This window comes from Schistocerca americana, chromosome X, assembly GCF_021461395.2.
Source record: "Schistocerca americana isolate TAMUIC-IGC-003095 chromosome X, iqSchAmer2.1, whole genome shotgun sequence".
NCBI classification, from domain to species: Eukaryota; Metazoa; Arthropoda; class Insecta; order Orthoptera; family Acrididae; genus Schistocerca; species Schistocerca americana.
Genome location: NC_060130.1, coordinates 826,016,070 through 826,032,955, shown reverse-complemented (window position 1 = coordinate 826,032,955; position 16,886 = coordinate 826,016,070). Strand labels below are relative to the sequence as shown.

The 16,886-nt window shown below is 38.3% G+C and overlaps 1 protein-coding gene across 3 annotated transcripts in view; it reads left to right on the top strand.

Moving 5' to 3' along the window:
- LOC124555084 (tyrosine-protein phosphatase 99A) overlaps positions 1-16,135 on the top strand; it is a 490,245-nt gene extending 474,110 nt beyond the window's left edge. For 2 of the 3 annotated variants that reach the window (XM_047128878.1, XM_047128879.1), the window contains one exon: positions 13,733-16,134. In XM_047128878.1, the coding sequence (XP_046984834.1) occupies positions 13,733-13,933 (201 nt within the window). In that variant the 3' untranslated portion in view covers positions 13,934-16,134. Of the gene's footprint in view, positions 1-13,732 lie in introns of all 3 variants that reach the window. The other variant, XM_047128877.1, reaches the window with a different exon arrangement.
- Positions 16,136-16,886: the final 751 nt, after the last annotated feature.

Sequence of the window (16,886 nt, the reverse complement as noted above, 5' to 3'; positions counted from 1 at the left end):
ACATCTAAATACACTACAGATCTGTATGTGTAGTTTTTTGGACCCTGTATATGTGTTAGAAGTTTTTATGAAAAGCAAAGAAGTTGCTACTCACCATATAGCAGAGATACTGAGTTGCAGATAGGCACAACAAAAAGACAGTCACAATATAAGCTTTTGGCCAAAAGGACTTTGTCAAAAATAGATGACAAACACGTGTGTGTGTGTGTGTGTGTGTGTGTGTGTGTGTGTGTGTATTTGTCATCTATTTTTGACAAAGGCCTTGTTGGCTGATAGCTTATACTGTGACAGTCATTTTGTTGTGCCCATCTGCAACTCAGCATCTCCACTATATGGTGAGTACCAACTTTACTTTTCATAATATTGTCGCATAGAAGAAGGTGTAATTAGATGAATGATCAACACTAACTTCACTTAACAAAGGTTTATTTAGCACCTGCACAAACAAGAGCACAGAGCGAACTCCCTCCAGCCAGAACACATACGGTATATATACAGTTACAGAGCATTCCAGTACAATGATTCTTGACATTTGTGGATACTTCTAGAATGTATTGAACCAAATATAGAAATTAAAATTTTACAGTTCGGGTGAGTTTTGAGCTCACTACCCACCATGTAACAGTCTAGTATCATAACCACTACACCATGGTTACTGTCCTACTCAGCTTCCTCTGCGACACTGCTCCCTCCGTAGGAGAACAGCGTCTCGGTGTTACATCCTCCTAGTCTGGGAAGAGTCATCGATCCTGCATACTCCGACTCTCGATGACTGATGTTCGCCCTGGTGGTGATCTTCTCAGAACTTCCTTTGGAGCTACGCTCTTTGTCACCTTTCCTCTTGTTGCCTGTTGCTGGAGCTTTGAATTTACCCTGAATTGGGGGATCCTTATAGGGCTTCATTTGAAGAACGTGGACTGCATCTTTGATCTTTCATCGTCTTGTGTCAGGGTCGAAATCTTCAACTTCATAAGTAACATCAGAGAACTGTTTTACAACCTTATAAGGTCCAAAGTAACGCCTGAGGAGCTCCTCAGAGACACCAACCTTCCGAACAGGAGTGAAGATCCAGACGAGGTCACCAGGCTGGTAGACAACAGGGCGGTGGCTCGCGTCATACCTTCAGTGATCATTTTCTTGAGCTTGCAGCGTGCGGAGTCAAGCTAACTGCCTTCCTCCGCTCTGGTTAACACCTGGTCGATGTAGTCATCGTCCACATCATCAGGATGTAATGGAAACACAGTGTCCATCATCATAGTTGTGTCACACCCATGCACAAGAAAAGATTGCATAAATCCTGTGGTGTCTCGTTTGGAGTGTTGTAGGCAAACATCACGAAAGGCAGCACCTCATCCCAGTTGCTCTGCTCAACACTGATGAACATTGATAGCATGTTGACCAAGGTCTTATCAAGGTGTTCAGTAAGCCCTTTAGTTTGCGGATGGTAGGCAGTCGTCATGTGATGAGTAATGTTGCGCTGACGGTTTATCTCTGTCACAAGATTTGATTCAAAAATTTTCCCTCGATCTGTAATGAACATCCTTGGGGCACCACATTTTGATACAATGTCTTCCACTATGAATTTGGCTACCTCGAATGCTTCGGCTGTTTTCATGGCTTTTGTAATGGCATAGCGTGTTAGATAATCAGTGCAAACAATAATCCGTCTATTGCCACTAGCAGACATTGGAAATCATCCGAGGAGGTCAATCCCAACATGCTGGAAAGGCGTTTTGGCTAATGGAATTGGTATGAGTCAGCCAGGTGGTTTCTGAGGAACTGCCGTTCTTCTCTGGCACTCTTGACAGTGCGACACATAATGACAAACACTCTAAATAAACCTAACCAGAAAAATCTCTTGTAGATCCTATTGTATGTCTTAATAAATTCTAAATGTCTGGCATCAGGTATGTCATGGAATTTCTGTAGAACATCTAAGCACATGTGTTTAGGAATCACTGGTAGTCACCTCTTTCCAAATGGATCGAAGTTTTTCTTGCAAAGTAATCCATTAACTACATTAAATTGTCCTTTCACATCCTTTGACCAATTTAAGGCAAGCATAATTCGAGATATCTTGGCATCCTCCTCCTGCTCAGCAGAGAGATCCTGGAGTGCAGCGAGACAGCCACTATCTTATCAAAGTCTTGATGGTCTTGCACAGGGTTTCTTGAGAGACAGTCGGCATCTTGGTGTTTTCTTCCACTAATGTACACTTTGGTAATGTCATACTCTTGAAGATTTGGTGCCCACCAGGTGAGTTGCCCTGTTGGATCCTTAAGACCTGTCAACCAACAAAGTGAATCATGGTCTGTAACAACTGTCAAAATTTGCACATGGCCCAGATCACAGCAAGACATTCTCTTTCTGTAGTTGAGTAGTTTCTCTTGGCTTTTGTAAGTATCCTAGAAGCATAGGCTATAATCTTCTCTTTTCCATCTGAAATTTGCACCAGAACAGCACCGACCCCATGCCTATTGGCATCTGTGTGTAGTTCTGTAGGTGCTCTCTCATCATACAGAACAAGTACAGGGTCAGTCGTCAGAGCTTTTTGCAGCACATCGAAAGAATCTTGTTGAGCACTACCCCAGACAAATTTAGCATCGGCTTTTAACAACTCTTGGAGTGGTCTGGCTTTGATACAAAAGTCTTTGATAAAACGACAGTAATACCAACATAATCCGAGGAAGCTTCTCAAATCACTAATACTTTTAGGAATAGGAAATTCCATTATAGATCTCACCTTTTCTGCATCTGACCGGACATCTTCGTTTGACACAAGGTGTTCAATATTTTGAATTATTTTGCTCCATAGAGAGACTTTCTTGGATTAAGTTTCTGTCCGCCTTGTTGGAGACACTTAAGAATGGCCCTCAGTCATTTTACGTGTTCATCAAATGCCTCTGAGAACACTACAATGTCATCTTAATAACAAAGACACATCATCCACTTCAGGTGACTTAGTAATTATCCATCATCCGTTAAAAAGTTGCTGGTGCATTACACAAGCCAAATGGCATTAACTTAAACTCATACAGGCCTTCAGGGATGATGAATGCAGTTTTCTCACGATCAGCCTAATCTACTTTGATTTGCCAGTATCCTGTGTAAATGTCCATGGCTGAGAAAAACTTAGCCCCCTTCAGACAATCTAGTGTATCATCAATTTGTGGAAGAGGGTAAACATCCTTTTTAGTCATCAAGCTTCCTGTAATCAACACAAAAGCACCAACTGCCATCCTTCTTCCTGACGAGAACCACTGGTGACATCCATGGGCTTTTCGAAGGCTGAATGATGTCATTCTTCATCATTTTATCTACCTTGTCCCGAATTATTCAATGTTCTGTTGCTGACATGTGGTATGCTTTCTGGCTTATTGGTTGATGATCTCCAGTGCTAATCCACTGCTTCACCGCCGACTTGTCTAATTTTCTCTTCACCTGTGGATTGAAGTATTCAGAGAACTCTTGAAGAATGGCAAATAGGTTCTTCTGTTATTTCTTAGTGAGATCTGGTGATAGTCAAGCTAGAAGATCTTGTCTCATAGTGGTAGTGCCAATTTTTCCCACAGACTTGGCATGAGAGCTTTCTATGATGCTCCGCTGTTTGGCAATTTACGGCTCAGTGTTTGCTATGCACATGCATCTTGGAAGGATCTGTGATTCTCGGTGACAGTTAACTATCCACGGTTCACCAAATCCATTCTTAAACAAGACGACAGAGGCTGGGATGACCAAGTTATTCTTCAGTGGTATGCCTCTCTTACATTCCACTACAAGATCCATGGGTTGATGCGTGGCATGACACATGACAGTTACCTTTCAAGCACTGACTGCAGGAATGATCACTTCATCCAGCACACTCGGATGTGCATCTTCCTGTCCACAGTATCTCATCTCATCTAGCATAATCTTCGGGCAACCACAATCTATAATTGCCTGAGAAGCTTTCAAAAAGTCCCATAGGAGAATGACGTCATGACTACACTCTTGTAAGACAATGAATTCTAATGGCTGTGTATGGCCACTTGTACCCATATGAATGACACATCTTCCTGTAGGTTTTACATATTTCCCATTAGTCACCTTCAGCAGAGAGGTTTTGTTGGAACAGAAAAGGGCAGTAATGACAGTGGCACGTAAAGTGCCCTCCGCCACACAGTTGGGTGGCTTGCGGAGTATAAATGTAGATGTAGATGTAGATATGGTTTTCTGCAATTGGCAATGGTACTTCTCGGAAATGACTGGATATGATGCTCCAAAGTCCACAAGAGCTTGAGCTGGGTGGCCATCCATCAGGATATTGACATAGTTTCCTATCATTTTTGTAGTGATCGACGTCGGAGGATTTTTCTCTTCGGCGGCCTCACCTCCAAGGAAGGTATGACGGCTAGGTGATTGGCTGGAGCTTCTAAATGGTAATGGAGACCTTGATCAGCATGTTGGGGAGCGTCCTCTCCAGCGGCTAGTTTGCAGCGATGGTAACCTACATCGTCCTGCACCCACATCGTTCATCTTCGTCATACGAGTTGGCTTCGGCTAAGATCGGTCTGCTGTCTTCTGGCGCAGGCATCATCACATATCCACCACCTTTCTCGTCAGTAGCGCACCACATGTCCTGGTCGTCTGCAGTGGAAACATACTGGTTGGTTATCCTGGGTCCTCCAGGCCTCAGTCTTCCTTGGTGCCCAAAAAGGTTCCTCATGCGGCATTGTAGTAAAGTAACTTTGTCTGGGTCTCAACTTTTTCACCATTTTAAAAGGAAATGAAGGACAAGAGATTGGGTTCAATGTCTGTTCCATTTCCTCCCCTATGATCTCTTGAAGCGTCTCAGTTTTTTGCTCGCCATGCAATCCAAGTGCCTTCTGAACTTCCTCTCTTACTATCTGATGAAGAACACTTGTGTAATCAGTTGCTTCCTCCATCACAGATATTGATATGACATTTGGAAGCCGTTCAAACTTTTTGCGTGTAATTCTGGTTTGATGCATTGTCTCGATATACTTGGCACCATTTTATGAAGTCATCTGCTGTGGAAACCTCCTTCAGGAGTACGGCTTGATACATGTCCTCAGCAACACTCTTCATGAGATGTGCAACCTTATCTTCCTCCTTCATTCTAGGATCCACTATTTTACACAGCTCCAAAACTTCTTATATGTAGGATGCTGTAGTTTCTATTGGACGCTGTGCCCTGCACTTTAATTTATCTTCAGATTTGCACTTCTGTCGTTGTGTGTCACCGAAATACTTGTGCAGTTCTACCTGGAATACTTACCAGCTTGTGAACTTCTCCTTTTTGTTCTCATACCATTGCTTGGCAGTGCCCTCCAAGTAGAAAAACACATTAGCCAAACACACGGTGTCATCCCATTTGTTAAATTTGGCTATACGCTCATATTCCTTCAGCCACTTGTTTGGATCTTGGGCATCATCACCAGAGAATCCAGAAGGATGTCTCATGTGGTGACACACAGTTGCTGTCATCGTAACGTCCACTTCTTCTTCTGCCTTCGATAGATTGCGATCTGTTGAATATGGCTCGAACTCTGGTTTCTCACCATGTAAACGGCGGCTCTGTCATGGCCTGATGAGAGCCACAGTGTCATTGATAATGTGCGCTATCACAAGTTCCAATACCCGGCGCCTCCTTCAGAATAATGTCACGTAGAAGAAGGTGTAATTAGATGAATGACGAACACTAACTTCACTTAACGAAGGTTTATTCAGCACTTGCACATACAAGAGCACGGAGTTAACTGCCTCCATCCAGAACACATACAGTATATACACAGTTACAGAACATTCCAGTACAATAATTCTTGACATTTGTGGATACTTCTAGAATGTACTCAATCCGAATATAGAAATTAAAATTTTAGAGTTCAGGTGACACTTCATGCAACAGTCTTGTATCATAACAACTACACCAGGGTGACTGTGCTATTCAGCTTCTTCTGCGACAATATTGTTACATTCCATCCTGGATTTTCCATTGTTTGATTGTTAGAAGTTTTTGATACTTTTGCATACAATTATCTTCTGTTATCTTCATATAGGTGCTTTCCTTTTCATATTTTAAGACTTCTTTATTTTTTTGTCTCCTCACCATTGTAATAATCTTGTAGTATCATTTTACATGATTGTGGAGACTATACATTGCTTCACCTGTGGCAGGGGACCACCAACATGAGCGGCATATAATTTACTTTTGGTTCTCCACTTTTTCAAAAACACATCCACATATCTGATTTTCCATTTGGACATAGCAGAAAAAAATAAAAACCTAAATTATCTTCAGATTACAAATGGTGATAATACTGTCAGCACTTTTGGAAGAAAAATTCAAAAATCTATAGCAACTTCAACATTTTTTTTCTTAGAATTAGGGAAAATCTGTACCAAAATGTTTGAATTGCTTGAACATGCGTATGTAGAAGACTAGTTAAACCACATTCTGTGTGCCAATTGATTCAAGTATTTTAAAGAGGGTAGAACATTGATGAAGGAAGACCAGTCAATTAGATGAGCTTCTCCATCAGCTGGTGGTTATCTTGTGGTGATTGTCTGTTTCTTGGAAATTGTCAGTTAAAAGTTGCTGTGAAAAAGTGAATCACTAACAGTCAAGAGATGACAGAAGATCAAAATTATGAAAAAAAAACTCCCTTGAGAAATGTGTGATGGGGAATTACTTGTGTCTGTGGCTACAAAATGTAAACAAAGGTGCAGTTACTATTGTGATTGGGAAAGTGTCTGTTGCCAAAAGAAAGCATGCATGTATAGATCCATCATCTAAGTGCGGATGAACGTGTTCTTTGATTGACAAGATGCCATGCGTCATGAGTTCCTAGCCTCTGGGCATACAGCAAACAGAGAATTGTATTAAAGGTTTTTAACAATTTGCCAATGATTTGTGTGTATAAAGAAGGGTGACACACACACACACACACACACACACACACACACACTATTAGCTCCAAGGCATTGCTACACAGCTTGTTGGAAAACCAAGACTCCTGAAGCAGCTGTAAATTATACAGACATCATCAAATAAAACAGCATTATGCAATTAAGCTGGACATAGGTCCTGATAAACTTTGTGCTGATGTGCTATGAACATTTCATGGAGGGTTTGCTCGCAGGTGTACTGCACAGTATTTCAGTGCCATTTTCCTCAGGTGCTGTGAGTTTTTCTGTTCTGTAGACTCACTGCCTGAACTCCAACCACACCATGAAGTAATGTTGGTCTCATACTGCTGTTTACAGCTGGGTTCAATTCCTGACACCCACTATGCCCCTTGGTGCTCTTTCTCAGAGCCCACACTGATATCCATGAAACATAAATTCCATCTGACTTCTCCAGCTCTGTTTGATGTGATGGCTGGCAAGATTCCAAACCTTGTTTAAATTGAAATTTCCATCCCTGTTTATTGTGATTTGTGACAGTTTATTTTGTGAGATTCCTTAATTATGCTGTCCCAGAAACTTTGCCTTTGCACTACAAGATCGGTCTCATCATATTTCATTTCATGATTACATATGAGGCAGTGCTCAGTGACAGCTGATTTGCTTGGTTGTTATAGTGGAGTGTGTCACTGATGTTTCTTGCATCTCTCTTCAACTTTTCTGATAGTTTGCCCAACATAAGACATGCCACATTCTCATGGGTTGTGATATATACCCAAATACAGCTTGGTCAATTGTCGAAATATCGAGCATAAAATGGAAATGATAAATTGGCAATGCACATGGAACCACACCATCAATCATGATGACAAAATCTGTGGGAACATTTCCTGTGCATTTTGAAGCAACACTAACTCCATTGAATGACATTCTGCAGACTATGCTTTGTGACTGACCTGCTTCAAGGTGTCTGAGGAATCTTCCCTGCAAAACAGGTTTCAAATAGCATCTCTTTGAGATTACATTCTAAACATATATAGTGATTTCTCACAATCATTATTTAGATTTTCCTGTTTTTGCCAGTTATGCTTAACTTTTGACACTAGTGAACTTGCAACAGTGTACCTCTAGAGACAAATGAGGATCTAATAATTGTAACTGAAAAATAATTTTGTTTTCACTTTTAAATGTAAATTTAAAATTTTGTCATGAATGGAAGATGTCGTGTGGACAAAGTTAACAGCTCTGATTTCTGTTACCTAATTTACTAAATTAGGATGCAAGATCTCAATAAATTATGCTATTACTGATAGTCATAACCACCTCTCCCACACAAGGTAATTAAGGTTTTTAAAACTTATTGCTAGTTTTCTCTAACACTTTTTCCATGCCTAATGGTTCCATTATTGGTGACATGTACCAGCTGGTATTCTGCAGAATCAGTTGAGATAAAAATATTTAATTTTTCGTTCTCCCATGGCTAATGGAAATGGTACCATGACATGGAGCATACAATCTCTAATACCAACAAACACATTCCTGATTTGCATTGCACCTCAAATCAATGGTGGTATTGTATTATCATCTAGTGTGTTACATTTTGTATATTATTCTGTTACCTTCAACATTCTTTAGTATTCAAGGAGTCCTTCTGAAACTATTTGTGTGTGTGTGTGTGTGTGTGTTTGTGTGTGTGTGTGTGTGTGTGTGTGTGTGTGTGTGTGTCCCTCAGTAGTAACCTACAAACTATTGCATATTGCATTTGTAATCAGTGTGACATGCACAAATCTCACACTTACATTAACAGGATGCAAACGAATAATACCTTTGAAAACTTTCACTTGTTACAACTTTGACATGTTGTGCACTTCATTCAAATATTTCTTCTGCTTCATCAAGGTTTTTTTAAGACTTTGGTGTGTGCTACCAATCTTCCCATGTGTGCTTCATTATTTTGTGCCTCTGAAACCTTGCCTATGTGTCTGCAGATCTTCCCAAATGTAGTTACCCACTCTCTAAGTTTTGTCAAAATCTCATTATCCATCACACACCAGTTCTTGACATTCATTCACACTTAATTATCAGTTCCCATGGATTAAATGTCTGTTACATTACCTTTCACACATGATCTTTCATGCCAGCTCATAGTTTACCACGTGCCTTGCATTGTATAACACTATTGTGGTGATTTTCATACCTTGTCTCTTCAAAGGTATCAATCAAATTGTGTTTTCTCTTTTTCAACATTACACACTTATTTTACTGATTATGTGTATGTTCCAGTATGGCTTCATTGATAGTGTCAACTTATGGGTACAATCAATTCCAACTGCAGCAATAGTGCTCTCTAGTGGTGAGGTTATCCATAAATAATGTCTTCCAACTCAGTGACACTACTTGCTGTGTGCTCAACTGAACATTTCAGTAGCCCAAATTTTTGTCATCTTTCATATTCTACTTACTTACTTCCTTTGTTTACATCGACAGATTACAACTTTAACGTACAGTACACAACCACGGGTCATGTATTATTTGATTTATTTTGACAGGTTTAGCTTATCAAATGTGAGTATCCTTAAACATTCATTGCCCTAGTGGGAACACTTTAAAAGTACTACACAGTGCCATCATAAACAATTTGTGCGGCTGTTCAAGTACAAGAATCTAGAGAAATCAGTGGTGGCCAGACACAGCCTTATTTATAACCATTATTAGATTAGATTAGATTAGATTTACTTTCATTCCAATTGATCCGTAGTGAGGAGGTCCTCCAGGATGTGGAACATGTCAGAAAAACAACAATACATGACAAATATTTACAACTAAAACAAATAAACTAATGTACCATTCCACAGGTCCCTAGTGGAATGATCGTCATTTTTTAATGAACACTATATGAAACTCATTTTACAAATACTAATGCACTGAATTCAAAATAAAAAAGTTTTTATTTATTTATAATGTAATAAACATGTAATACAACTACTATAATACTTATTTACAATGAACACATTACTGCACTGAAATTGTGCAGAAGTTTACACACACACACACACACACACACACACACACACACGCACAAATCATACTGAGAAATTCATCAATGGAGTAGAAGGAGTTGGCCACCAATAAATCCTTTAGGCTTCTCTTAAACTGAATTTCATTGGTTGTTAAGCTTTTTATGGCTGCTGGCAAGTTATTGAAAACGTGTGTTCCTGAGTAATGCACACCTTTTTGTACAAGACTAAGTGACTTTAAATCCTTGTGAAGATTATTTTTATTTCTAGTATTGATTCCATGAATTGAGCTGTTGGTTTGAAAAAGTGATATATTTTTAATGACAAATTTCATTAAGGAATAAATATATTGGGAAGTAGTAGTTAGTATCCCTAGTTCCCTAAACAGGCTTCTGCAGGATGTTCTTGAGTTCACACCACATATAACTCTTACTGCACATTTTTGTGCCCGGAAAACTTTAGCTTGGCTTGATGAATTACCCCAAAAAATAATCCCATATGACATTATGGAATGAAAGTAAGCATAGTATGCCAGCTTTTTCATTTTTATATCCCCTGTGTCTGACAAAATTCGCATTGCAAACAGAGATTTGTTAAGACGCTTCAGCAGTTCTGTGGTGTGCTCCTCCCAGTTGAATTTATTATCAAGCTGTAATCCCAAGAATTTAACACTGTCCACTTCTTCTATCTTCTTGTCATCGTATGTTAGACATATACTCGTGGGACACCCCTTACAAGTTCTGAACTGCATGTAGTGTGTTTTTTTCAAAGTTTAGTGACAAAGAATTGGCTAGGAACCAGTGATTAATGTCCACAAATATTTTATTTGCTGATCTTTCTAAGACTACACTTGATTTGCTATTTATTGCAATGTTTGTATCATCGGCAAACAAAACGAACTTGGCATCTGGTAATGTTACTGATGAAAGGTCATTGATATACACAAGAATAAGTAAGGGCCCCAAAATGGAACCTTGTGGGACCCCACATGTAATTAGTTCCCAGTTGGATGATGCCTGATAGCTTGATACATGTCTCTTTCCTAATAACACCCTTTGTTTCCTGCCAAAGATATAAGATTTGAACCATTTTGCAGCATTTCCTGTTACACTATAATACTCTAATTTACTTAAAAGGATATTGTGATTTACACAGTCAGATGCCTTTGACAGATCACAAAATATACCAGTTGCCTACAATTTTTTGTAATTTTCACTGTAAGTGTAGATAGCCTTCTCAATATCAGAACCTTTTAGAAATCCAAACTGTGACTTTGACAGTATGTTATCTGAGATAAGATGGTTATAAAGCCGACTGTACATTACTTTTTCGAAAACTTTTGAGAATGCTGGCAACAGTGAAATTGGACGGAAATTTGATGCTATTTCTTTATCTCCCTTCTTAAACAGTGGCTTAACCTCAGCATATTTCAGCCATTCAGGAAATATTTCACTGATAAATGACTGGTTACACAGATAGCTTAATATGTCACTTAGCTCAGAATCACATTCTTTAATTAACTTTGTTGATATTTCATCATACCCACTAGATGTTTTTGATTTTAAAGATTTTATGATGGACATTATTTCTGTTGGGGTAGTGAGGGTCAAATTCATATTATGGAAGTTGCTTGAAATTTCTAGTCTGAGGTATTCCATAGCAGCATCTACCGAACCTGACAACCCCGTCTTTTCGGTAACAATTATTCATTCTGGAAACATCCCCCAGGCTGTGGCTAAGCCATGTCTCCGCAATATCCTTTCTTTCAGGAGTGCTAGTTCTGCAAGGTTCGCAGGAGAGCTTCTGTAAAGTTTGGAAGGTAGGAGATGAGGTACTGGCAGAAGTAAAGCTGTGAGGACCGGACGTGAGCCGTGCTTCGGTAGCTCAGTTGGTAGAGCACTTGCCCGCGAAAGGCAAAGGTCCCGAGTTCGAGTCTCGGTCGGGCACACAGTTTTAATCTGCCAGGAAGTTTCAATTATAAAATGTTTATTAAAAAGTTCTGCAACACTATACACATCTGTCACCAATGTATCATTTACTCTTAATGCTATTTGTTCCTCTTCATGTCTGGTTCTACCGGTCTCCTCCTTCACTATATCCCATATTGTCTTTATTTTGTTATCTGATATGACTATCTTTTCCTTGTAATATATTTGCTTTGACATCCGTATTACAGTCTTTAATATTTTGCAGTATTTCTTGTAATGTGCTATAGCATCAACATCGGAACTGTTTCGGATTGACAGATACAGTTTTCTTTTTGTTTTACAAGATACCCCTATTCCTCAAGTAATCCATGGCTTTTTTGTAGACTTTTCTCTAACCTTGGTAAGTTTTGGGGGAAAAGAGTGTTCGAATAAGGTAAGCACTTCATTAGCAAAAGTGTTATATTTTTCATTCATGCCATGAGCACTGTAAACATCAGTCCAGTGAATGTCTCTGAGGAGTGCCCTAAAATAATCAATTTTTGGCTTATTGATTACCCTCTTGAGCTCAGATTTAACAGATTTTATATCCTGTTCAGTATCAACATTTAACAGAAGAACTGCATGTCATGGCCTGAGAGGCCATTGACTATTGGTTTTATAATATAATTTTGTTCTTTGGACTTTTCAATAAAGATATTATCAATGGCTGTTTGTGAGCAAGTCGCTACCCTAGTGGGGAACTTTACAGAGGGAATTAAGTTGAATGATAGTGTTACTAACTCAAATAAGTTCTGATTGGGAGAGTCTTTAAGGAAATCTACATTGAAATCACCAGCAACCACTATTTCTTTGTTTTTGGTTGTTAAATGGGCCATTACAGCCTCAAGGTGGTTTACAAACAGATTAAAGTTACCTGCAGGTGCTCGATATACACTTAATATTATGAAGGATTTTTTGTGAAATTCTAATTCTGTTGCACATGCTTCCATATGCTGTTCTAGGCAAAATTTATGAATGTCTATGTTCTTAAATTTATGACAGTTCCTAATGAATGTGGCAACTCCTCCTTTCTCCATTTCTGATCTACAAAAGTGAGATGCTAACATAAACCCTGTAACACTTAAAAGTTCTATACCAGTGGTCACATGATGTTCAGAGGACACACTTATTCTAGTCCGTGATTCACAGTACTTGGACTCAGTCATCAAGGAGGCTGTGTAAAGCGAAAACTGCATTAACAACTTTAAAAGAGTTATGAGCTATGCATTCAGCAGTACATGGAAATAAGCACTTGAAACTTCAGACCAGTATGCACCATATTGTAAAATTACACTACAGGTGACGTATCATCATTGACACTGCTATGACCTCTGGCCATAGTGGGCACAAAAATCAGAGCACATTCCACAAGAGGTAAAAAAATGTTGTCAATCCAAGTTAAGTGTTCAACTAGTCAAATAAAATCATTTCCTTTTTTGGTGCCTGATAAATTTGAAACAGACAGAGAGAAGAATTACAAACTACACAACCCCCTTTATGGTATAGAATATGCTCAAACCTCTCATAAGGTGGAGAGCTAATGATCAAATGGAGTAATTCTTTGTCAGTGTTATTGATGTGGTGGTCCTTATATTTGTAAAGCAAGCATTGCCTTCTACAAAATACAAAGTTGTGTTTTTCATTATGCATGGTTCCAAACAATGTAAGGGGGAAATTGAGTGTGAGTTCTGATTAGAAGGCTTTATTCTGCAAATTACTATCATACAGATATTACTTTATGCTGAGTGGACTGTCTTTTCACAATATCACAGATATGATATTTTGTGGACCTAAATCTTACGTCTAGAAAATGATTTTAAGTGTTATTTCTTTCTTTTACAGGACGATTACTTCATGATGTACAAGGCATTAGCTTGTCTAGTGAGCAATGCTGCCCATCATCCAGTACCTATGTCTGCTTCTGCACCTCCTGACTTGTATCTTACTGCAAATGGCCATGTGAATGGTTTTGTTGGAACTACTAATGGTTGTTCACAAGCTCCTTCACGAGGAACTGGGGACGGTGAAGAACAACCTGTGTAGACTGGAGGTATAAGGCAAGCTCTGTTTTATAGAATTCTGTTTCTGTGAAGTATATGTACATACTCTTTTTCTGAAGAAAGATCAGCAGTAAACCACCAAAGATGTTACAGAATACATAACACTATGTATGTGGTGTCTGTTCTTTTGGACATGTCCGGAAGAACAGACACCATTTTGATTCTGCAGCCACTATGAATCAAGACACAAAGGAATTAAAGGCAATAACTGCCAGTGGGCATTGATTTATATCAATAGGGCAAGTTGAACATTTTTTCACTCTCAGATCTCCTGTTTACTACACAATATTTGGTGACCACACACTACTAATGTAATACCTCTGCTCATTAGCCTCATTACTTGTGGCATCTCGCCAATTTCCATAAGAGTTCAAGCATGGTGTGCATCTGCACACATCTGAAAGAACAGGCATCATGTTGATACTGTATAACTACAGTGATGATGGCCAAAGATGCCTTCAGTGCAGATCCACATGAAGCTCAAACACTTAGGAGAAATGGCATGAGGCTGCAGGTAATGAGACTAATGACCAGGGCACTACATCAGTCATGCGCGGTATGAGTTGAGAATTTGGGGCTGGAGTACTAGAGTAGTCCATGTGATTGTGGTGACCACTGCATTGGGATAGTGTAGTGGTCAGCACATCTACCTAGTAAGCAAGAGACCCAGGTTTGAATCCTGGTCTGGCACAAATTTCCATCTCGTCCCCATTGAAATAAATCAGTGCCCACTGGCAGCTGATGTCTTCAATTCCTTTGTGTCTTGACACATAACACTGTTGCAGTCCAAAGTCAAGAAATTTAGCCATAATTGCTTGTATGTTTATGAAAATGATGATGGTATATTACTAGTTGTCTGTCTCTGTATCTAAAATTAGTGTTATATTTGTCAATAAATGTATTTGTGTATCCCTTCTTTTGTTTCAACATGTTGTTGATGTTTCATGTACCTTTAAGCAGAAGGCTGTTGTTAGTTTCCAAGATGTAATAGCATGACAAAACATGAAAAGAAATGTGTGTAGTAGTCATTTGTCCCATTAGTCCATATTTGTGTTATCGAAATTAAGTGTTACAAAATGTGAAACTTAGCTGTGTGTCAATCTGAATTTTATTAGTCATTTGCTGCAGTTAAAGTCAAATGCAGTAGTTCTAGTCCCAGATATTTGGTGTGACACTGATTTATGGAGGGTGCAGGCAAATTGGCATATATATCATTGTGTGTTGGCTGTAAGCTTCAAAGCTACCATGGATTGGTGGTAGATGTGAGGCTGCAAGCTTATGTGAAGAATGATCTCACCTGTCTTATAAATTAACAGCAGATGATGTTATATGTATTATTTTAGTATTAAAATGAATGTTGTATGTAGCTGTTGAACATAAAAGAATATGTGTGATATGTGTTAACTATGTTTCACATTGTAAACTCAGAATTGTGTGTTTCTTTCTCTGTGATGTTCAATAACTATGAAAGATCTAAGACAAGATGCAATTTTATCTCTGAACTGAAAATGTTTGAATGAAATAAAGTGATATTTATGTTAGACTGTTACAAATGAAGATTAAATTAATGTTTTGTCAAAACTTGGTACTATACTGTGAAAGAAAAAAAAAATCAATCCTGCCTATTTTATTGCTCTACTTTTTAAGCAGCTAAAAAATGAAACTTTGCTCATGATAGACTTCATAATTAGCTTCATGATCAGTCAAATGTCATCAAGCTTTCAATATGATGTTTATCATGTGAAAAGTAAGTCCAGCAGAAATTTCATTTTTAAATAATTTTTGAGACATTAGTTTTAAGTGTTTTATACTGTATATATTATAGCTTTTTATGATTGTTCCATGAGAAACATGTACCACACATTATTGTTGATACCGTACCCTTCCTTTACTGTTCCTAGTATTACATTATGTAGTTCATCCAATAAACTGGTCCTGTTACTGTGTGCATGACAAAAACATGACAAAAAACTACATAAAAATGAACTGAATGTTTCTGTGTTGTAATAAAAGCTTTATTTGTCGAATATAGTTGTTATCAAAAGAATATGTCTCTGTCTACATTCATTCAACATGTTAAATGAAAACCAGTTTCAAAATCCATACTGCAGTTTTTGTTTCCAAGTATATGTACCTTGAGAACATGTTTCATGTAGTGAGAAAATATTTTATAAATGTGAAAAATTAAATACATTATTATTTACAAAAACTTCGCGCAGTTATTTACCTCACAGCCTAAAGAAAAAATTGATAATATTTCAAAAGCTAATTACCTTGAAGGCCAGCTACATTACAAAGTTTTTAAATGTTGTTTGAAAGATTTATTTGCCTGTTATAGAACTGTATATAATTATTGTGATGGAAAGTAAGCTGTTTTAACATTGTTGACTGGAGCCCAGAAAACTTCACAGCTATAATTTGTGAAACTATATTCACTGGAAGGTCAGTTTTGAAATTTTCTTTAGTGAAACCCTGTACATGAAGAGATATTACTTGATTATACAAAAGTTACTATGAGCCAAAAGTTAATAATTGCAGAATGCAGAACAAAAGACTGGACAATATGGTTGCAGTGATCATTGATATCCCTCTCCCTCTCCCCCTCCCCCTCCCCCTCCCCCTCACTCTCTCCCTCACACACACACACACACACACACACACACACACACTCTCTCTCTCTCTCTCTCTCTCTCTCTCTCTCTCTCTCTCTATGCCATGAAATACACAGCTCCACACAGAAAAACAATATATTGTAAATTCCTCTCGTGATACAAAATGTATGTAAGAAACTGTCAAGTTAATAGTTCATTTATTTATTTATCCACCTGTAGACAATAAATATTGTATGGATGTTGTCCAAAAATACATGTAAATTGTCCAAAAATGCATGTAAATTTATGGGAAACAATTTAAGGAAAAGGAACAAACAAAATTTT